Genomic DNA, 25000 nt, shown 5'->3' on the forward strand with positions numbered 1-25000 from the left:
CCCTCTGCCTCCGACCTTTCACCTTGCTCCCCATTGGCCCGAGGAAAAGTGGGGGTGAATGCTTTTTGATCCATGAATTTGCATATAGCGACCGCCCTCCAACGCCCTGGAGGCGGGGCCAAACCGCCCCTCGCTCACCGATTGGACGGAACAAAAGTGGGCGTGAGTCGTTTTTGATCCGTTTTTCTGCGGAAGTCCGCGATGCTTTTGAACACGCTGCTCGGTGCGCGCTTTACACGAGTCCAGCATCGGTGCCCACGAGTGGCGCGAGATGACGGTGATGCGATGGTGGCGAGTTGTGACGGTAAAGGTCGTGGCGGTTGTGGTGAAGCGGCGTTGTGGTTGGTGGTTGTTGTTGTGATGGCTGCTGAGACGTGGTTGGTGGTGGTAATAATGGCGGTTGGTCCAAAATAAAGATAGTAAAAGAAAAACGGCTATCCTGAAGAGTCGCAGCCCCCATGAATGACATTTATTCCCTCTAGACAACGGGTTTGGGCCTAACTACACATATACTTACCGAGATATCTCACCTAAGGGACCTGAATGGTGGTTTGCGAATTTGGTAACCACAACACTACCCCCTCCCCTTTTTACAGACTCGTCCCGAGTCGTCAAATTTTCGTGTGCCATCATGTGTAGTTTTCCCCTAGTACATTTTACCTACGGATCCCTGAGTGCGACATTCATGGTATTCGTGTCCCCAAAATAAATAACCTAAGGGCTGAGTAACTACCTAAACAAACTCACTCACACGGACGACTTAAATAAAATTGCCGGCGCTAAGACAGACATGCCGGGGGCGCACTCATATGTACAGTACATCTTACCCTTAACTTACAAATTTTACACTAAACCATGGCCCAGGATCAATGAACTCTGCAAAAAGAAAGCAGTTAACAGGGAGCCAGGCTGCTCGCATGCAGTCTCTGGCTCAAAACAATGCAGGTGACAGGGAACGTGGCTGGCTGCTCACACGCAGTCCAAGGCCTTCCTTTTTGAACTGAACGCAGTGAACCACAACGGTGCATGGGCTGCACAAACGCAGTCTCCGTGCCAGCTCAAGTGGCACACGCAATGTACACAACGAATGGATGCAGGAATGGTTTGAACTGAACGCAGTGAACCACAACGGTGCATGGGCTGCACAAATGCAGTCTCCGTGCCAGCTCAAGTGGCACACGCAATGTACACAACGAATGGATGCAGGAATGGTTTGAACTGAACGCAGTGAACCACAACGGTGCATGGGCTGCACAAATGCAGTCTCCGTGCCAGCTCAAGTGGCACACGCAATGAGCACAACGGATGGATGGATGGACACAAACACGGTGCACGGGCCGCCACTGCAGGCCCGTGTTGTAGCTGCCAACAGGGCAGTTCTCGCAGCTTGCAAACTGTTGCCTTGCGGATCCTGGCGCACATGGAAATGAACAGGGGGGGGGGGGAAAGCAAAATTGAACGGGGCTGGTGAACGTGGGCAGTGGGCATGGCATGGCAAAGGCAGCAGGCAAACACAGCCCGCAGAAGAAGGCCGCTGCAGGCAAACACAGCCGGCAGATGAACTGGCCGGCACAGGCCTTGAAGAAAAACAGCCAGCAGATGAACTGGCCGGCACAGGCCTTGCAGCACAGCAGCTGCAGACGATCCAGCTGGCACAGGCCTTGCAGCACAGCAGCTGCAGATGAAGTTGGCCAGCCTTTGCCGTTCCGTGGAGGTTGGTGGAGGGAGTGCGGTGGTGCTGGCCACTTGGAAGGCGGGCTCGGACCTACCTACCTGTCTCCCTCCCACCTATCGCCTTTGCCTGTCACTGTACATACCCACTCTCTGAATTTGTCAAACCCCAATTTAGCCCCAACTTAATTTTTTTTTTTTTTTAACTCCCCACTATAAATCGTCCCCTAACCCCCTTTATCGTCTTTGTTCGGCTAACCTATCCTGTCACCTAGCCTACTCCCAACCCCTACGTTCCCTTCCCGGAGGGGAACAAGGGAGAGCTAACGTTCTGCGCCGAGGCCCAACGAAGCCTCAGAATGGCCTCCCCAGAGTTCGGCGATCTATAACCAAAGTGGGTCCAGCGGCCCACAACGACAGCGAGGGGATGGATGGTGCGGAGGGGTACATCTCCTAATCTACCCTAACCATTTAACCTGTTAAACTACCCCGGGGCTTCCAACAAGCGCCTCTCGCTTAAACTATTGGTTCTAACAACCCAGATTCCCGTCGCCTGTGTTGGTGTCCTCACAATTTCGGGCCTTGCCCCCCCAATTTTCTCTCCGTGCCCTCACACGGTCTCATGGCTGGGACACGTGGCTCCCTTTGGCAGGCACGACCCTCTGCCGAATCTCCCGCTATGGCACCCCCGGGCACTACACTGCCTCCGAGCCTACCAGCTCCCTAACACCGGGGAGTGCCCCCCATGGCACCTCCCCTGAAACGCACATGTGGCAGGCTGGCTTCCTGGGCCCCTTTCCGAGGGTCACCCTTGCCCACAACACTGCCCACGCGGCTCATGGCGCCCCGGGCCCCCGCACCAAGCAGGCGCACCCGTGCCCACTACGCTATCCCGGCCCCCCATGGGCCCTTGGCCTACCACGGCCGACTAGCCTGGTGCCCGGGGTACCCACTCAGCGATACTCACCTTTCGCAGCCACGCTCCCAACCCGTCAACAGGGCTCCTGCACCCCTCCAAATGGGTTTCGAGCCTACATTCCCACCAACAGCAAAACGACCTCCATTTTGTAAATTTGACAAACCCCCTAAACTCACTTTATACTGACCCCGGGGTCCCTTGGGCGGGAGTCACTCCTCCCCCCAATCACTCATCGCACCATGCATTCCCCATTCGCTCCACTCACACAGACCCGCTGGCCTCACTCACTCATCATGTACTCACCTCACAACTCACCAACTCTTCAACACACACACCGCTGAACTCTGCCATCCTCCTAACTACCTCCCCTAACTAACTCGTGCTCCCACGTCGTCCCTTAAACTACAGCACGTTCCTTTTAACACTACGTAGCTAAGCGACGTCCCCTCTACACATTCACAAGTCTGTCACTGTCTCCAAATAAATCATTTTATTTCCCAACCTAAAGCTCACTAAATCCCTCTAACTAATCCATTCCACGGACTCCATGAGGACTTACCCCTGCCCCATGAAGTCGGTCTAGCTAAGCTAACCCTCCCCCCTAACTATTTTCCATCCTGTGCCCCAGTCAAGGGGGTCTTCCACCCCTTGCCCAGGAATCCTGTGCACCCGAAAGTGAGGCCCGTTTTTTTGTTTTTTTTTCATGCGCATCACCAGCGCGGCAACCCACAGCTCGCGCACTTTGCACCTGCCCGTGACGTCATGCAGCTGCACGTGTTCCTCGTCCCTCCTTGGACGGTACCATCCGGCAGGGATACCCCTCCTGCCGGATTCCAACCCCACGTGCAGCCATGGCGTCACCGTGCGCATTAAAAAAAAAAAAAACACAAGCCCCACGTCTCGAGGGGTTCCCCACGCGAACACATGTGCTCTGCCCGTTGGAGCTTAACACACACGATCGCGTGGAGAACCCGTCCGGTCCAAATCCGTAATCCTGCCTAAACTTTGTCCGTCCGCGGGATCGGCAAATCCACCGCGTGCGTTTCCGGACCGGGACTTCACTCTCGCAAGCGAGCACGTGGTGGTCTCGTGCGTTGTACAGCACGGACCTCGTGCTCACTGCTGGGTGAACCCGGCACGGTCCCCGAAACAACTACAGCCGCTACTCGGCTTTCTTTCTTCTGTCGCCGTCGTCGTCGCCATTCAACACACGCACTCCCGCGTGTTACGACGCGAACACTCCATTCCGTTACATTCACACCGGGAGACGCGGCTGCGTGCTCCCGCATGCCAACCGACATCTCCCTCACACACACGGTCTCCCTTGCACTCGGCCGTTCACTCACGCATGCTACCTCCCTCGCACACGTGGCTCCACGCACTCGCGGCCTTTCACTCACACAAACCACACCACTCACACACGCGGGGGCACTCACCCGCGGTGCCTCATCCACACACCGTGCCTCACTCATACACCGTGCCTCACTCACACACGTGGGGGCACTCAACCGCGGTGTTTCATCCACACACGGTCCCTCACACACACACGGCGACACTCACAAACGGTGCCTCATCCACACACGGCGTGCTGGGAAGCACGCACTCCGGCACCATCGCCACCACACCACTCACACACGGGGTCGCTTCCACACACGGGGACGCACTCACACCTTGCACCACACACACAGGGACAACTACACTGGGGATTTGTGTCCCCACAAGGGTTTCCGGGGCCTCTATACCCCCCAAGCTTTCCGTGCACCCGTCCGCAGCACTCCTCCCCTCAACCTCGCAAAGCACGACCGAACCCACCTGGTCGTGACTCGCCTCAAGGGGGCATACTCCCTCCCCTCGTTCCTGGAGGAGGCCATCCAGGTGCTCGCACTGGGTCCCCACACGCTCCGCGAGCTCACCCCCATTATCCTCCACTACCTCCGTGTGTGTGTGTGCGTCACTTACCCCGTCTTCATCGTGCAGTCCTCCCTCTATCGTTCCTATCTCCCGTGTCTCTGCCAACTCTTCACCCTTTACCTCCCCCGTCTCCACTATTATTTCCGTTGTCGTCACCTCGTGCCTCGCCCCGCACGCCCCGGTCTCCCCATTTAATTTCTCCCTTTCGGTCATCGTCACGACCCTCGCCCAACACGCCCCCCGAATTATTTTTTCACCCGCCTCCACCGCGGGCCTGTCAGCCGTTGCACCCCCTTCCAGCTCGTTCGCTTCTACACGTGGAGTCGCCATTTTGATCTCCCTGGTCACGGCCTTCATGCCCGCCTGCAGGCATCGGCCCATGTTCTGCGTCTCACCCCGCAGCTTTTTCGTTTCCTCCTTCATGTTTGCTTCCATTCCGTTTATTTGCTGTGTATTCGCATCCATCTTTTCGTTCATGCCTTTCATTTCGTTTTTCATTTCATTTGTATTTGTATCCATCTTTTCGTTTATTTGTTGTGTATTCGCATCCAGCTTTTGTGTATTCGCATCCATCCTCGCTGTCATTGCCGCCAGCATGGCGAATAGCTGGGCCATGTCGGGTGCGCTTGGGTGAGCCGATTCGGCAAGAATCGGGAGGTTTTGGTGGAGAGGGGGAGGGGAGGTGTCATACACCGCGGCTGCTGCCGCACCCATTTCGGCCTCTGGGTTCAGTTGGGCGAGTTCGTTTTCCTGTACAATTAACATTTCCTGCACGGGGATTTCATCCTGAGCCATGGATTCTACATTACTACACATATACATTTCTAATACCCCCGGCTCCCGCTCGCCTTGAGACGCAATCTTGCTTCTCGTGAAGGGTTAATTTAGCTCGCTCGTAATTTGGAGGGAATCGGGGGTCGCTTCTCAGCTTGGTTTGTATCGCACGACCTGACACCAGTGTTGCGGATTCGCGCCCGCCGGCGTGCGAACGGCCACGTAACTCGAATCGCGGCACGTCGCCCACCGGACGGACAATCCAGTCGTGACCCTCTCGGACTAACGCCGGGAACCAGTCACGGGTGGACCTTTCGGTCTCACCGCGATCGAGTCAATCGGCCCCCGCGTGGGATAGGGTTGCTCGCCAAATTCGACCTACCTAAGTACCCACACGGAGGGTAGACCGGGCGATCGCACCTCGCCGCAGGTCGACTTCGGACACGGGCCACTTAAGCGACCCGTTCCGTACTATCGGGATAACCGAGCGGTGTTATTCGTCGACCTCGACGGTTCGATTAATTATCGGGCGTCTTAACCCACGACCAACCCTTTACGTGAAGCAAGATGAGGATTCAATGAAAGAAATGACGAAGCGAAGCGGGAAAACAGTTCAATAATAAGCACATTTATTTCGCGATGAACGGAAAGCACACATATACAATTCCACCAAAAGCACATGGAAAAGAAGAAGACAAAAAGCAAATGCGACAATGCAGATCTATCCGACTACCGGGCACTCGGCAACACTTATACAATTTTTACTTCACAGACGGCGCCGACAACACACATTCCCAAAGCAAAAGAAAAGAGAACCACCCTCCAGGATGAGGGGGTCGGCGGGCCTGGGGCCGAGATCGTGTCGGGCCTACCCGTCTGATGATGAGACGCGGAGCGGCGGTGGTGCCTCAACTCCGCGGGCCTTGTGGACAGTGTCTGGTAGGGGGTGGGAAGGGGGCCCTCTTTTGTCGCACTATCTCAGCGCGGGGGGAAACAGGAGGGGGTTGCTGATGCTCGGGGAAAGGAGGATTTCACAAAATCGCGGGTCCCGCGATGAGCGTCTCCACCACGACCTCGGTCGCGCCGCCGGCCTTTCTCTCCGCAGTTCCCCGAATCCGACGCGAGCACCCCCTCGTCCGCCTTCGCCGCCTCTCCACAGCTCCATCCTCTTCACTCCGACTCCGCGAACTCCCAACTGCGAACTGCCACTTCAACTCAACTCTTCCTCCGCTTCCAACTCAACTCTTCCTCCTGCGAACTGAACTGCCTCGACTGACGAACGCGGCCCCTTATATCCCCCGTGGCCTCGCTCTTCCACCCTTGACCCACTGCCTCCGACCTTTCACCTCGCTCCCCATTGGCCCGAGGAAAAGTGGGCGTGAATGCTTTTTGATCCATGAATTTGCATATAGCGACCGCCCTCCAACGCCCTGGAGGCGGGGCCAAACCGCCCCTCGCTCACCGATTGGACGGAACAAAAGTGGGCGTGAGTCGTTTTTGATCCGTTTTTCTGCGGAAAGTCCGCGATGCTTTTGAACACGCTGCTCGGTGCGCGCTCTACACGAGTCCAGCATCGGTGCCCACGAGTGGCGCGAGATGACGGTGATGCGATGGTGGCGAGTTGTGACGGTAAAGGTCGTGGCGGTTGTGGTGAAGCGGCGTTGTGGTTGGTGGTTGTTGTTGTGATGGCTGTTGAGACGTGGTTGGTGGTGGTAATAATGGCGGTTGGTCCAAAATAAAGATAGTAAAAGAAAAACGGCTATCCTGAAGAGTCGCAGCCCCCATGAATGACATTTATTCCCTCTAGACAACGGGTTTGGGCCTAACTACACATATACTTACCGAGATATCTCACCTAAGGGACCTGAATGGTGGTTTGCGAATTTGGTAACCACAACAATATACATATATATATTACATACATATATATATATATATATATATATATATATATATATATATATATATATATATATATATATATATATATATATATATATATATATATATATATATATATATATATATATATACATACATATATATATATATATATATATATATATATATATATATATATATATATATATACATATATATATATATATATACATACATATATATATATATACATATATATATATATATATATATATATATATATATATATATATATATATATATATATATATATATATATATATATATATATACATACATATATATATATATATATATACATACATATATATACATACATATATATATATATATACATATATATATACATACATATATATATATATATATATATATATATATATATATATATATATATATATATATATAATTGATAAGAATATTTAAATATAATTTTTTTGATGTCCTGGACTATTGTGAGCACCTTTATCACAGAACCTTTTGAATGTCCCACATAATTCACTTGAACCCGATCTAGGATAATAGTCTTACCTGTTGTGAAGCTGTGCTGTTACAGGCAACTGGTGGATGGTGAACCTGTGGCTCAGGAATGTAGTTCAATCTCGATTGTCCTTCTGGATACAACACAAAATTACATGAAATATGTAGATTATGCAAACGACCATTGTTCATCAGGGCACACAACATATACGCATAATGTAGTGCATCATGCCTGATTGCAAAACTCAGATAATTTAACTGATTAACAACTAAGCTAAACCAAGACGCGCATGGTGTTTCATTCCTTCTGCCTTGCATGCATCATTTGCCGATCCACTTCAAATCTTTTCTCCTGTTTTTAATTCCGATGCCTTTCCAAGCACACATTAATAACCTCAGATTGAAATACTGTGTCACCATCCAAAAGGAGGCACACAGTATTGGCACTTTCTAAGAATGTGATTGTTAAAATATTGAATTGTTTGTATTGATCATGCCACTTTTCACACTAAAGAAAGGGTCTACACTCAATATGAACAATCAATTCTATCAACAAAAAGTTGATGAGAGTACGATATGTTTACTGCCATGGGAAATGAGTTTAAGCTGGCATTTTGAAGCATTAGTCCTTTGTTCCATTAAAAGAGAAAATTTTTTTTTCAAAACTTTGTTTCTTTGTCTCCAAGGAAGGGCTAACACTCAAAATGTCAGTGAGACATCATTTCCCATGTAAGAAAACAGACTTTTATCAACCTTTAGTTGATAAAATACATTGTTTATCTTGTCCGCTGATGCAGACTGATAAATAGCATTCACAGGGATGACTTCTCCATTTTGTCTTTTAAATATGAAATCAAATGTTTTTCATTGTGAAATATTTTTATGAATAACAAACATGTCGTTTGTAACATGTAATTACTAATTTGGTGATTTTAGTCATACACTGTGTAATTCCAAGTAAGTGTGTGCACACCCGGTTGGTCATGAACCTTTCAGGAAATTCTGGTGTGTCAAAGTGGTTCATGGTCATCAAGAGAGTTAACAGGTTCTACTTGTATATACTCCCTCATGGGTAGGCTAGTCAGCTCATCTCCAGGGGGACTCCACTTTGAGCTGGTGACGGAAAGTGTTGGTCAAACAGAAAACGTGTATGGTATGATCATGCATTCTGCCCCTGTGGATTAGGATGTATGTGTTTTTGTATGACCATGAGCTTTGGACTGGGGCCAAGGTGCATGTGTATTCGTTTGAAGAGTTTTGTTTAAATGTGTACTTTAGTCTTGGGGGCAAAGTACATGTGCTTGGTTTTGTTAAAATGTCTGGTTGTTTATTACCTTTCACATATAAAGGTGCATCTCAATATTAATGATGGCCAGGGAGCCAGAAACGTGTTTGTGGATTGATTGCTTTTCGCAGTGGTTGGGCTGTTGATTTGGCAATTAAAGGCTTCTAAAGCCTATTTAAGAAGGCTGATGCTGCAGTTGCAGTCAAGCAGCTAAAACTGCAGTGGGAGGTTCAGTTAATTTTTATATTTTAATACCTAACTGACATGGAATGCAATATACCTCGTATATCCCCCCCCCCCCCCTCACCCTACTCTCTCTCCCCCCATTCCTCTCTCTCTCTCTCTGTCTGTCTGTCTTACCCATCTCTCTCCCTCACCCCTCCTCTTTCTTTATCCCCCCCCCTTAGTATTCCTGTCAGCGGAAACTAATATATATATATATATATATATATATATATATATATATATATATATATATATATATATATATATATCACCAGCAAGTGATGAAACCGGTTCGGTAGCTGAGGGGAGTGTATAGCATGGCGATTCTGATATGTGTACTATGTGTGAATGTGTTTATAGTTGTTGAGGAACTCTGGGAAGGGTTCAAAACAGCATAGCGCTTACCTTTTGCAGGTCTTCTTGGGTTGCTTTATGCAGCTTCTTTGACTCAGAGGAGTGTGGGAGGGGTCAATTGTTTATATAATCCTAGCCACCTGGGTTTAGTTGATTAGGTGAGAGCTGATTGTCTATTCCCTCCATTCATAGGTGAGAGATGTGGGTGGGTCTTTGTGTATATATATATATATATATATATATATATATATATATATATATATATATATATATATATATATATATACATATATATATACATATATATATATATATATATATATATATACATATATATATATATATATATATATATATATATACATATATATATATATATATATATATATATATATATATATATATATATATATATATACATATATATATATATACATATATATATATATATATATATATATATATATATATATATATATATATATACATATATATATATATATATATATATATATATATATATATATATATATATATATATATATATATATATATATATATATATATATATATATATATATATATATATATATATATACAGGGTGAGTCAAAAGTACCACCCAATTTCTGTTTTTTCGAGTGGCCGGCATGCTCCCCAGACCTTACACCTCCAGATTTCTTTCTTTGGGGGCTCATGAAAGACCTTGTTTATCGTGAAAAGCCTCTTACCATTCAGGAATTGAAGGCTCAAATAACTGCAAAGTTTGAGGAAATTGATATCAAACTCTGCAGACGTGTGTGATGCTCTGTGCCTGCTCGGCTGCAATTGTGCATCGATCACGAGGGAGGGCACTTTGAAAATTGCAAGTAAAACAGCTTGGTACAGTTCCATAATAGTTTTTTCTTGAATAAATGGTGAGATAAACATGTCTCCAGGTTCCCTGGCCATCATTAATATTGTTACGGCTGTGGAAATTCGCAAACCACCATCCAGGTCCCGTAGGTGAGGTATCTTTTAAGTACATGTGTAGTTAGCCCCAAACCCGTTGTTTAGATGGAATAAATGTGATTCATTCGGGCTGCGACGCTTTGAGTCAGTCGTTTTTCTTTTTCTCTCCTTTATTTCAAACAAAAAACAACCAGGGGCTCGGTGGCTTTTAGCGCCATTCTTCTCCGCGCTTGGTGCGAGGAAGGAGAAGCGAGGGGAGGGCAGCTGGCGCCCGATTGGTGGATGCGCGGTGTGATGCAGCCAGGGAGGAGGAACGCCCCTCTTCGAGACCTTTCTCGAAGCGCCTCGAAGGGGGGTGGAGCAAAGAACGGGGCGGTGCAACAGGGCGGAGCTCGGAGGATATAAAAGTCGGAGATGTGGGAAGCAGTTTTGTGGAGGCTCTTGCTCGATGGATATTCTTGCTTCGTGGTTGCTCTCGCTCTCGTCTTCCGGCTCGCTCGTCCTGGTGGCCGCTGGCCTGGTCTTTTGTGGGGCAGTTGCAAGACCCCGCTGGCGGGAAGGAGCGTCCGCCATTCCCCTCTCCCGACTTTGGGCATCCACGTTTCTCCCCCCTTGTCCACACCGAGAGAGTGCTGAAAACCCCGCTCATTCCCCAAAACCCTGGTCCGTGGCGTCGAACGGCGACACGTGCCGGCGCGAAGCACGAGCTCGCCGACAACGCCGGAGGAGCCGGAGCTGAGGGCATGGAGAAGGACTCGGTGCGCGCACAGGGAAGTGACCACTTCTATTTCTTTTCGGGTTTTTTTTTGTATGGAACTTGCGGCGCCGTGTCTTGTGAAGTAAAACTGTATAAGTGTTGCCGTGTGTTCGCGTAGTCGGTTGTAGCTCTGCGTCGTCGTTGCTTTATTGTTTTTCTTCTTGCATTTGCTTTATGTGCATTCTGATCCTGTTTGGCTGTATATGTGTGCTCTCCGTGTGTCGTGTGAATAAAGTGCTTGTGTGAACTTGTTCCCTGTTTCGCTGAGTCCTTCCCTTTGTTGAATCTCGATCTTGCTTCACGTAAAGGGTTCGTAGTGGGCTTAATACGCCCGATAAGTAATCGGAACCATCGAGGCCGACGATAACACCGCTCGGTTATCCCGATAGTACGGAACGGACCGCTTAAGCGTCCCATGTCCGGAGTCGACCTGCGGCGAGGTGCGATCGCCCGGTTTACCATCCGCGTGGGTACTTAGGTAGGTCGAGTTTGGCGAACATCCCTATCCCACACGGGTGGCCGATTGGCACGATCGTGGTGAGGCTGAAAGGCTCACCCGTGACTCGCTCCCGGCTTTAGTCCGAGAGGGTCACGGCAGAATTGTCCGTCCGGTGGGCGACGTGCCGCGATTCGAGTCACGTGGCTGATCGCACGCCGGCGGGCGCGAATTCGCAACAATATTGAGATGCACCTTTATATGTGAAAGCTAATAAACAACCAAACATTCATTTATTTCTACGTTCTTGTACACTGTAATACAAATGGCAAAGAAACCATCAACTGACAGAAATTTTGCGCTACTTCTGACTCACCCTGTATGTATGTATATATATATATATATATATATATATATATATATATATATATATATATATATATATATATACATATACATATACATATATATATATATACATATATATATATATATATATATATATATATATATATATATATATATATTTATATATATATATATATATATACATATACATTCATATATATGTGTGTGTGTGTGTGTGTGTGTGTGTGTGTGTGTGTGTGTGTGTGTGTGTGTGTGTGTGTGTGTGTGTGTGTGTGTGTGTGTGTGTGTGTGTGTGTGTGCGCTCCTACCATCCTCTTCTAGCCAAAGAAAACTGCATAAAGCAACTGTGAAAAGCTACACAAGGTAAGCCCTTTGCTGTTTCAAACACTACCCGAGTTTCTCAACAGCTACAAAAAATTCACAAGTAGTACTTACATGAGAATCGCAATGCAACACACACACACACACTCATCAGCCACTGGACCAGTTTCATCACTTATTGGTGAGTTATCAGCAACAGCGTAGACAGAAACTTGCACCACCGAGGCTCCCAAGCATATATTATGTGCGATGTCAATCGCAGTCAGCATATGAATGAAAACAAGACCCAATCACATCTCTCACCCGTAATTGGAGGGAATAACTAATCAGTTCTCACCTAATCACTTAGCCCAGGTGGCTATGATTTATAGAAATAAATTGACTCTTCCCATGCTCTTCTAGCCAAGGAAAGCTGCATAAAGCAACAATGAAAAGCTACACAGGTGTAATCCCTTGCTGTTTCAAACTCTCCCAAAATTCCTCAACAGCTGCAAAACATTCATTTATATGTTGACTGCACATCTCTTCCAAACCATTCTGCATCTCTTCCAAATCTCTGCTGGTACTCCATCCATGCCTGTGACTTTGCCGCTCTTTCGATGCTTCAGTGCTTCTTCAAACCCTTCCATGAGTGGGGGATGGTCTAGAACATCAATGGTATCTCTCTGTGGAACATCATTGAGTGTACACTGGGCTATGTTGGAGCTCTGAGTGAGAAGGTGGTGGAAATAGGCATGCCATGCACTTAAACGTCATCTTTTAAATACACATACAATAACTTTCCAATATACGTCATGCCAAACAGCGTTCTTTTGTTTGAATGTCGCCAACAAATTAGGGAATGTAGTTTGCCATAAGTCCGCCATTTTGAATACCTACTGCACATCGTGATAAGCTTGTGGAGCATAAGCCACGCCCCATCCGGCCAATGTCACACCAATTCCACTGAGTCATGTCCCATGGATCCGGGATAGTAGTAACTTGGGTTGGCCTTAGTGGCACATGTTTTCCCTTCATGGTTAGTTTGATTACAGAGTGCATTCTGTCGACTTTTTTGTACCCAACTTTCAAGAAACCCTTCAACATGTCTGTAAAGCATCCTGCAAGTAATCCAGCCAAGGGGTTCCGTCAATCCATCACTTTGGATGTGAAAATGGATGTTATTAATCGCATTGAGCGAGATCAGCGTGTGATGGACATTGGCCGCATGCTTAGCTTGCCTCCACTCAAAGAACAGTGAAAAGTTAAAGGATTCTGCCCAAAATGTTATTCTGAATAGTTTTTGTCTTACGAAGAGTAGAGAAGGCATTTTCAATAACATGGAGCACATGCTAACCATGTGGATGGAGGAACAATGTGAGCGAAACGTGTTTATGAGTTTGTCTCATTCAAGAAAAGGATAGGTCGCTCTAGCATGACCTAAAACAGTGTGAATTAAATATCAATGTGTTTAAAGAATGTGTACAACGACTCTACCATTGATTGTGAGCACCGTTAGATGTTGGGCGAAGCGTTTCAAAAGCGGGGAAACTGATATTGATGACAAGCATCAAAGGGGTTGGCCTGCAATCACAGTGGCACTGGAAAACAAGTGTGATTGATGCACTCATTAAAGTGCATTGCAGTTGGTGGAGACAATGTGGAAAATATCTTCATATTTGTGACATATTTTTGCATATTCCCTCGAATTACCCTCACCAGAAGAGAGGGTATTGCATTTTGGTCTGTTTGCCTGTCTGTCTGTGTGTTTGTCTGCACAGAATGTATGTCGATAATGGTTCCGATAATGATGACACAAACGATAATAATATTGACAATGGTACATAATGATAATGGTAATAATAATATCTTTATTCAAACTAGTACGTGCCCGTAAAATTTTTTTTTTTTAATAAATATTCAAACCGCGAGCAACAACCAACAACCACATAGGCCGTTTCTTCGCTCTCGCGTGCCCGTACATGCGTGGTCCGGAAGTTGGCATATTATTCACAGTTACGATTATTCGCAATTTAGTTTTAATACCCAATCATTCAATGAATGCCAACGTATTTTACCTTTTTGCAATGTCGTGGCAAGGAAAAACAAAAAGAGAAGAGAAGAGAGAGAGAAAAATTTACTTCCTGGTTCGGAGCATACCAGCACTCTGATGTTACCGAAATTTATGCACCGTCTAATATGAAAACGATCATAACTTGGGGCATTGTGTTTATCTATAAATGCGCATAAGAAATCGAGAAATTATTAGAATACACGGTCATCACTCTCCGGAAGTCCGTACGTTGTAACCTGTAATGGCGAACGCAGCTGAGCTTCCCTTCCCCATGGGCCACGCCCACGCAACAATGTGTCTTGTCATTGGTTTGGTAAATAAATGGCCATAACTTGGGAAGCACTTGTCCGATTAATATCAAACCTTGAAAAGGCACATCCTCAGGTCCCCAGCAATATATCTGTCAAGTTTCAATGAGATCGGACCAGTGGTTGTCGAGAAACAGCGGTCACAGACACAGACACAGACACAGACACAGACACAGACACAGACACACAGACACAGACACAGACACACAGACACAGACACAGACACGCACACGCACACGCACACACACATACACTGCTGGAATTATCGATAGATGCAGCCTGTGGCTGCTTGGCTGCATCATTTTTGGGAGGCACAGTGAGTCACTGATGCAATGTCCCCCTGTTACCAGCACACTGGTACTCATTTTGCCAACCTCATAAGGATGGCAGGCTGAGTCAATCCACCTGGTGTTAATTCAACAAACAGGACCTCAAACTCAGGACCCTAAGATCTTAGCCCTTTGAACCCTGAGCTCCTTGGACTTTCAGCTCACCGAACCTGGGCTCCTTGGAGGAAAATCTAGCCACTTGGGTATATGGAGGTTTGAATAGTGGCTGGTAAACTGGCTGCTCAGGTGTGTGGAGGTTTGAAGAGCAGCCAGTAAAATGGCCGGTATGGTTCAAAGAGTTAAGCCAGCCACCCTAACCATGAAGCCAACATCCATCCATCCATTGGGACCATACTCTGTGCAGAGTGTTGGTGCTGCCTCAGCAGTCTCCTTGGCTATTGCACACAATCCTGGACGGGTCACCACTCCGACATAGGACATCAGCAAGCTGGTACTCATTTTGCCGACCTCAGAAGGATGACAGTTAGAGTCAACCCCACCTGGTATTAATTCAATAGTTAAATGGGATTTGAACTCAGGATCCTAGGATCCCACGCTCACCACTCAAACCATGAAGCCAACACCAGGTTTATAAGAATATTTTTTCCGTGCCATCCCGACGTAGAGAGTCACAGCATACTCTCGAATGATACATGATGATAATGATAATGATAATGATACAAATGATAATATTGACAATGGTACATAATGATAATGATAATAATGACAATGGTACATAATTGTACATAATGATAATAATGATATATGATGATAATGTTAATTGGGCATAATGATAATAATATTAATGATAATGGTTCAGAATGATAATGATAATAACACAATGATAATAATGAAAATGATACATAATAATAATGATAGTAATAATGGAAATAATATTGATGTAATACTGTTACCGATTTGGAAACCTTGTGCACACAAACAGCCAGAGTCCCCATAGTTCAGTTATTTCGATAAGTATGTGTACAGTTAGAATCCATCCCCTATCTCTCATTCGAATTTCGTGTGTGCACTGTGAGTTATTTTATAGTTAGGTTATTTAAATCTCCAGATCCCCTCCACTTGCGGCCACAGTGTCTTTCAGCACTTGTGCCCTCGCCTCACAGCCGTAGCATATGAGGAGAGGGCCTCACGTGCTTGATTTGACTTCCTTGAATTGGTCTGCATTCCAACACCATGAGACAAAATCGTTGTTTCTCTAGCAAGAGGGGTACAGACACGCGTAGAGGGGGCGGGATTTTCCCAGCTCGGCCATAACCCTGCCCAGAAAGGGCAGATCCATGGAGGTCCCTGTCCAATCAGGGCTATCAGCGCGTCAGCTCCACCAAGGCCCTGCCCCGCTCAGAGCAGTCGATGAAGGACGACACGACCCTCAGTGTGCGTGTGTGTGGAGAGTTCTTGTGCTCGTTCGAGTTCAGAGAGTTGAGAGTTCAGAAAGTTCTTGCGTGTCCTTGGGAGTTCTTGAGAGTTCTTTGAAGTTATTTGGAGGAAGCATTTCTTGGAAGGCAGTTTGGGTGTGCTGTCGTCATTGCTGGAGCTCTTAAGCCTGTAGGCTCCAATGGCCTTCTACAAGGAGCAACCCTGGATCTGCTATCCACCATCTAAGCTCCCACGGACCACGGGTCCCACATGTGCAGTCGCGGGCCAAGCCGCACGAACACGGTCAGGTACCCCTACAGAACTCTGACTCCCAACTCGACTATCCCCTTGGCTGCGAGGGTCGAATAAAGACCAATTGGGTCCTTTTTTATTTTGACCGTGTGTCTGTATGTGGCACCATCTTATAAGTAAAACTGTTGAAGTGTTTGTGATCATTGTAAATATTTGCTTGCATATAGTCGTGAATAAGTCTCCACTTCGTCCCTTTCTTTTATTCCTGGAAATAAAGTAATTGTTTAAATGTTCCAGTTCGTTTCTGTCCTTCTTTGATTGACCCAGCATGGTTCGGACTTGAGAATTAGTGAGGCCGTTTGGGCCGGTAAATTGTTCATTTGGACCGACGGATCTTGGAAATCCCAGCTCGGTTTACATCTGGATCTGGCTCGGTAAACGGTCCGTTCTGCCCGAGGTCCGTCGAGGGTGTGGTTTTCCCCGGTAGGTAGCCGACGTGGGTACTTAGGTATATTGAAATTAGGCAATTAACCCTACCCCACGCCGTCAAAATATTGGCGACCACGGTCCGCTAAGGGACCCATGACCTTTCGGACTTATCCGAGAGTCACGACCTAAATTCCGGGTGTTCAGTGGGAGACGACTCTGCTGCTCTACCAAGTAGTCATTTTCACCTCCGAACCCCGGCCCACAACAATACAACCTTCCTTCATCAATGAAGGCTCAGAGAAGCAGGACATATGAGGGTGTTCATAAAGTTATTTGAACGAGATACTCACAATAGTCAATGATGTGTCAAAAAAGGAAAACAAGGTATACACACATACAAGTAAATAAAAACTGCAGCGATTATTATTTTTTTTGTTTTAAACGAAGCACATTATGTATTGAGAAGTAAAATGCTGGTGCATCTTGGACTGTTTTGAGTATCTCGTTTGTAAAACTTTAATGAACACCCATCGGAAAAGAGGAATTGAATGTCGAGTAAGGAAGATAGGGGGCATGGTGTGTACAGCAACCGGGAAAATAAGAAAGAGATCGCCCTTTGAGATTACCAAAGACAACAACCATTAAAGTGGTAGTAAGGGTTGAAAACATGCATTTAACCATCAGCCTTGGACACGTCTTACGTCTTTGTATAAAGATTGGCTACTTCGCATAAGGCAGAGAGAGCACAATGGTAAGTGAGAAAAGTAAAAAATTGTCCTATAAAGGAAATGAGCTGTGGGAATCAAAGGCACGAATCACTGAACAGATCAGCAGGGAATTTTTAATGCAATTTTTTTTCTGACTCGGTGGTAAGCATGATAACCACTCGAGCCTTTTTGGCCGAGGAGATAAAACCACAGACTTGGAGGTACACAATGTACTACTTGTGAGAATCTCCTGAAAGTGGTGATACACCGAAGTGATGATAATTTGTGCGTTTCACACAACGGCAAATGTTTCCAATCAGTCTCTCTCATGGAAACATCTGACTTCTTGGATTGAGACGTCAAAACACAGGATGTGACTTAAAACCGTCGAGTCGCAATCGATGAGTTTCAAATCAACAAACTCTCCTTCAAGTGGAGGTGCAAGCAATGACAAACTTTTCATTGTGAGCTTTTCCAATTCCATTGACAAAACTTTAAGCAAAATAAAAGTGTTGGAAACAAAAATTGAAAATGCAATTTTTACCTTCACCACCAAAGTGGGCAGAGGTTATGTTTTTCCTTCCTGTATGTCCGTTTGTCTGTGAGCAGGATATCTCAAAAGGTTATGGATGGATATGAACAAACCGGTTCAATTTTGGTGAGGATTGGGATCCGGATCTGGATACAAGAATTTTTTAAGTGATTCTTCACCATTGAAAATAGGCCCAAAAACTATATACAGCACAATATCTCAAAAAGTTGTAGACGGATGATGACATAATTTGGTTGATGAGTTGGGTCAGTTGACACGAACAAGCCGATTAGGTTTTGGTTCAGGTCCGGATGTCAATCAGACCTATCCGTCGGATACAAAATGAAAACTGTTCAGCCAGATGGAGGTATGTGCTCTACTAAGTGCCGTTCTAGTTCTATCCTGTCGTCAACAGATAACACAATGATGTATTTGCTGAATTAGATATAGAAGAAAAGCAAAAGCAGAATTTGATAAAGCTCTGGAAAGATAAACATTCTATATTTTCTTCACGATGTTATCCTATATCTAGTTGATACGAGTTTTATAAGTACGCCATCCAGGTGAAGCACACTTGTTGACAAAGTGTTAGTTAATTTGCAAAAACGAAGCCTTGATGGAACCACTTTTGGTGCAATTCTGCATCAAGGTTTGCGGGTAGACAAGTCCAAAATGGAACAGGTTAATCTGAAGCACAGACTTAAATCTGCTGTTGTTGTGTGGTCTGGGGTGGAGTGGGAGGAAGGTAATTAAATATCTTTTTGAGCTTTCAGGGCCTGGTTGGAGCAGTTGCAGACGACAGGAAATGAAAGCATCACGTTTTGGTCAGTGGGGGTAGAAGGACAAATAAATATACAGCAAGGAAGTACAGTAATTTATGTTAATAACTTGTGTGGCTTCGTGGTGCAATGGGTAGTGTATTGGCCTCCCAGTGGAAGTCAGTGATTCAAAGGTTGTGCGTTTGAGTCCTGTCAGAGTTGTACTTTTTCACCAGCCTTTCGAATTTGCTCAAATAGACATGTAAAGCTCCAGTGCTTGGGTACACACTGAATGGAGATACGGTATTTATTTATTATTTACCAGACTCAGTGATGTAATGGTTCAAGCAATCCGTTCCGAGTCTGGGAGGTCGGTGGTTGAAACACTATCCTGGCCGAGTCATACCACACTTTAAAAATGGTACATGCTACTTCCTTGCTTGATGCTCAGCCTTAAAAAGGACAAAGCATGGACAACCAACCAGAGCTTGGCAACCATTGAGCAAGCTTGATGGGCCTAATGGCCTCCTCCTGCATTAAAGTTGCTTGTAAAGGCCCAGTCACACCTTGACGTTTTAGCCAACGTATGCCGATTTTTGAAAATTTTTTCTAAAACGCTGGTACACGTTGAATACGTTATGGGTAAGTTTTGATAACATTGAGAGCACACTGAAAAACACTGCCATACGTCGTTGTACGCTGGCTTTCAACGTTGTACTTTTCGGTTGTCCTCAAATTTTTGCATGCTTGAAATTTCATGACGTATGCCGGCGTATGACTCACACGTTCCGCTACGCTGGCCACAAGTTGTATGCACGGTCTGCGATCGTTGACAGACGTCAACACATGCTACTTGTAAGTTAATCATAAGTTGAGACACGCCGAGGTAATGTTTAGCGTACCCGAAACTTATTTCTAACCTATGATTAACGTGTTGTTGGCACGTTACGCGATCGTTGCCACACGTCGACAGACGTTACCTTTAAGTTACTCATAGGCTGAAAGACGTTGGTATAATGGATCGTCCTTGCGTCAGCGTCCACGGCGACGGCCAGGACACTTATTTGCAGCATTCTTCAAACTTTTCTTCGGCATGACGAGGATGTTCACACTTCGATGTCTGGCTTAGCTCTGATTCCAATTGTCCATCGGCAGCGTCTATTTAAAATAGTCGAGCTTGAGCGTTTTAACACGTTCAGAAGAAACGATTAAAATTTCCAAACCCCAGCGTCAAAAAACAAAGGCGAGTGACAGCAATTTAAATCGTTCATTGTAAACAATGAAAATAGCTGAGTGGTACCGTTTAAAAGTCGTTGAGTGTAAAAAAAAATCCAATTGTTGAGCGCAAGCGTCTACTTTCAATAGTGGAGATGAAGCCATTTAAATCGTTGAGTGGCAGCCTATGAATAGCAAACCCCACGTCACCGGCAAAGATAAACTGCCGCACGATATGGATAAGTTAGGCTATCGTTGGGCATAGTTTGTGAACGCCGGCTACACGATAATTATTCGTTGGTATACCGTATCTATAAGTTATCGAAGCGCTCTATGCACATTATTAGTTCATTGTGCATTTGTCCAACCCGTTATGAATAGACCTAAATCGTAAAAACAAGCCATAGCTCATTGTTGAAAAAGCCCCATAAAAAAATTAGCCGCGAAGAACTTTGAACAATGGTGCAAAGAAGTCTCCTACCTGTGGACACGTGGACGAGGAGGATCCATCATAACCCACACCCTCCCCCTCACACTCACCTACTACTGCCAACATGAACAAACTACTACTAATACTAATACTGATACTGATACTGTAACTGCTGACATGGACATCGACTCAAAAAGGACTCGAAAACACTGTTGGGTTCCCCTTTTATGAACATTTTTATATACCAATTCCCAAAATCGCTGGGAACACGTCTTTATATGGCAGTTGTAAGTTAGAAACACGTTCCTTTATTTTTTTGCCGACCGGAAGACGTCATTGGAATACGTCTACATACGTCAATGTGTGTTGGGACTACGTAAAGAATTGGTTCAAAGCACGTCAAACATAAGTTAGAAATAAGTTTCGCGTAAAAAAGACATTATCGCGACGTGTTTCGACTTATGAGTAGCTTATAAGTAGCCTTTGTGGACGTGTGTAAGCGTCTGCATATCGTGTGTACAACTTATCCCCATCGCATGCGGAACGTGTGTCATACGCCAAGTACGTCGTAAAATTTTGAACATGTTTAAAATTTCTTGACGTACTCTACTTACTACGACGTATTATAGCGTACTTTAGCGTTCTACTCACGTATACCAAACTTACTCATACCGTATTTGACGTGCCCCAACGTTTTAGACACATTTTTCTTAGGTCGGCATACGCTGGCAAGATCGCCAAGGTGTGACTGCGATGTTGACACTTCCATTCCTATGGCAGTTATGATTCGAATCGTTGTGCGTCAGCCTTTTAATAGGCTACGTCACGACATCGTCGGCGATGCGTGCAACGCGCTATGCCTAAGTTAGACTATCGTTGGGCATAGGTTGTGTAGGCCGACAACAGGTTCAGCATTCGTTGGTATAAGTTATCTATAACACAACGAAACGTTCTGTGTTCGTTACTAATGCGTTATACATAAGACCAAGTTGCTATGAATACGTCCGAATCTTTAAAAAAAAAAACATCAAAAGTTCAACGTAAGCCAGCGTTTTACATAAATTTTAATACGTTGCCATTGCTGGCTAAAACGTCAAGGTGTGACTGGGCCTTAAGAAGTCTCATATTTAACTTCACAAGGGACTTGGTTTCAATTTGTCATTTGCATGAAAGCACTTTCCCACTTTCAGTTATATCCAGAAAGACAAATTTTTGGTATTCTTGCTGGAAAGACCCTATTTTCTTTCTTATTTATTCTGATAACAGCAGAAACATTGCGCAGAAGCATGCAAATGCAGACAAGAAATAGTTGTGTTGGACCAAACATCCTTGATCCAGTGATTGGCATTCCTTGTATAAAAATAAATATTCCTCTGTAATAGTACAGAGGAAACTGAAATGCGGTGTAGATTCTAAATTGATGAAAGACTAAGATCACATCACGGCAGATATGAGGTGAACCCACGTGCTATGGAAGACTCTGTGGATGTGGAATTGATCTCCATTTGAGGCTGATGCTTAAGTGGGCTGGGTAGTTCGTAGGTTAGTTCTGTGTACACGTGCTCCTCTTGTCCTCGTTCGTTGAGGGTCAACCCGGTGGATGCTGTAACTTGGGATTCTGTGCCAGATGGGACTCGGGAACTGGTGAGCGAGCTGGATGGCCGAGAACTTGCCGCGCAGTTCTTGGAGTGAAAGAAGGGAAGAGGGGTCGACAGTTAGAGACGTGCCATTGAAATGGACATAAAGGATAAATTCAGGCAAATACCGTGCAACTAAAGCGGGTTGCTACAAGTGGCATGAAGCGGCTCTTTTATAAGAAGATTGCGCCCCTTGCTGGACTTTGCTTGAATGTTCTCGTTAAAACAAAAATACTAATCTCTCAAAGAAGTTGTGTAATTTTGTCATCAAATACCGTAAAGAGGGATAAAGCATCTTATGTAGAGTGGCACTAACGTAGCATGAGTATAAACCAAAACTACAATTAAAAAGGTCATGTGACTTACATGAGGAATTTCAAACGTTGTTGGAATGAGGCTCACGATAGTCCAAAGATTGCCAACAATTAAAAACAAAAGACAAACCCTCGGCCTGTTTTGGACAAGTGTGAGTTTCAATTATCTTGTTCTGAGAGCACATTGACCACATATTATACACTTAATGGGGTGCGAAACAGAAATTCATGCCCCAGTTGTCAAGATTTACTTGAAACCAAAATAAAAATACTTTTTCTGTGAATTAAAATAGTTGAGTGTAAGGAGGTGTGTATTTAGAAAAGAAATACGTGCTTAGGGATTAAACCTGTGCGCCATTTGTGTTCCCCTGCTTTCGCTTCAGACAAAACAACCGCACAACCTCCACCATGTTTTTTTTTTCTTTTTCGCTCCCCAGAATCCACTTTAAAACGTACACCATGTTTGTCATAACCTCTGCCCCCTTGCCCCCTGACCCTACATTTTCTGAGTTTTCTTGACGACGATCGAATCGCAAGGTGCTCAATACGAGATAAATCTGCACAAATCATTTAGTGCTGCATCGCATGGTGTACATGCACACGCACACACACATGCACATGCGCGCGCACACACACCACACACACACACATGCACATGCGCGCACACACACACCCCACACACACACACACAAACACACACACACACACACACACACATGCGCGCACACACACACACACCCCACACACACACACACACACACACACACACACACACACACACACACACACACACACGCACACACACATGCACATGCGCGCACACACACACACACACACACACACACACACACACACACACACACACACACACACACACACACACACACACCATTCGTTTATATTCTCCATCCTTTAGTAGATATAATAACTGCATGCTGTCAGCAGTGAGTTGTCACGGTGACTAGAGCAGAAACAACAATGTGCCACTTATTGACCATTGACATCAGCGATCTCCGTATTAATCATTCGGGAGAGAATATATGTGCGCATTTTAATCTGCAAACTTGTGATGCCTGACATCTTGTTGCTTAAATCCCTTTTTTAAATAATTCAAAAGAATACATCATCTCAGCTCTTTGTTTCTGTCGAATGACACTTCAGCTGCGTAAAGCACCATCGGCCACAAGCAATCTTGAGAGGTATCTCCACAGGGCATTACTACAGACCACCACCTAAAAGGTAGGATTGTGCAAATGTGACGTGCATTTTCACAAGTTCTTATTAACACCAGTCCACCAATGCTGTTTCAATAATGAGAAATATTTTTTTATACCCAAAAAGTCAAAATATGACAAAACTAAACATATATATTCAAGGCAAAATACCAAACCCTGCAGCAAAATTACTTTGGCAAATGGTAAGGTAGATAATGTGGACTGAGTGTATTTAGTGAGAAAGGTAATGTCCATTTGCACTTCATTCAAGCAAGGCACACTCCCTGATCAGTGTATTGAATGTAACCATCAGAGGGAAGATTACATGGTCATCAGGCAAAGCCATGAAAGGCTTGTCAAAACAACACACCTGCATGATCTTTAAAAACAAACAAACTTGTGTACATAGTCGTGAACAGATCAAACAGGACAAAAGGAACAGGAGAGAGTGAGGGGAAACACCAACAGCAGAGTTGAAGGACAAGATAGAGGGACACTTGGACAAATAATGGGTATGGGGAGAAATGAGGGAAGGAGAGGATGCATGGGGTGGACAAGATGGATACAGAAGGAAACTCTCATGAGGGAAAAATGGAAATTTGGAAGGAGGGAGTGGGATGGGGGAGGAGTTAACGAGGGTAGAAAAGATCATTTTTGGAGGGATTGGGGATTATCTGAGATGGTGGTGAACAGTTATCATGAAGAACTGGAGGGAAGAATGACTAGACATATTTTCTTTTCAGAAATAAATACTCAAGTTTTCATTGTTTTGATAAGCAGAAGTTTAAGGATGATGTTAATTTTATTATATTTTATACTTTTGTGACTTTTTGTTGGATAATGTTTCAACAGGTTAAGGGTATTCCCATGGGTGGGAATTGCAGCCCCCAATGAGGGGATATTTTTCTTATTTTCTGTCAATTTTCATTTCTGCAGAAACTGATGAAGGAGAAAAAAATTAGGATTAGCTAAAATGTTATCTGATACATGACGTTATATAGATGATATTTGTGTGGTTGATTATAATTTTTTTGATAGGCAGCGTCACAAGAT

General features: G+C 45.1%; 1 protein-coding gene across 4 annotated transcripts in view; it reads right to left on the reverse strand.

Moving 5' to 3' along the window:
* ADGRD2 (adhesion G protein-coupled receptor D2) overlaps nt 1–25000 on the reverse strand; it is a 234253-nt gene that overhangs the window by 5961 nt on the left and 203292 nt on the right. For 3 of the 4 annotated variants that reach the window (XM_085883251.1, XM_085883249.1, XM_085883250.1), the window contains exons 25-26: nt 22248–22464; nt 7748–7830 (exon numbers count right to left, since the gene is read on the reverse strand). In XM_085883251.1, the coding sequence (XP_085739377.1) occupies nt 7748–7830; nt 22248–22464 (300 nt within the window). Of the gene's footprint in view, nt 1–7747; nt 7831–18391; nt 18526–22247; nt 22465–25000 lie in introns of all 4 variants that reach the window. The other variant, XR_015058674.1, reaches the window with a different exon arrangement.

This window comes from Eptatretus burgeri, chromosome 5, assembly GCF_056783735.1.
Source record: "Eptatretus burgeri isolate ZD-2024b chromosome 5, Ebu_testis_v1, whole genome shotgun sequence".
Lineage (NCBI taxonomy): Eukaryota > Metazoa > Chordata > Myxini > Myxiniformes > Myxinidae > Eptatretus > Eptatretus burgeri.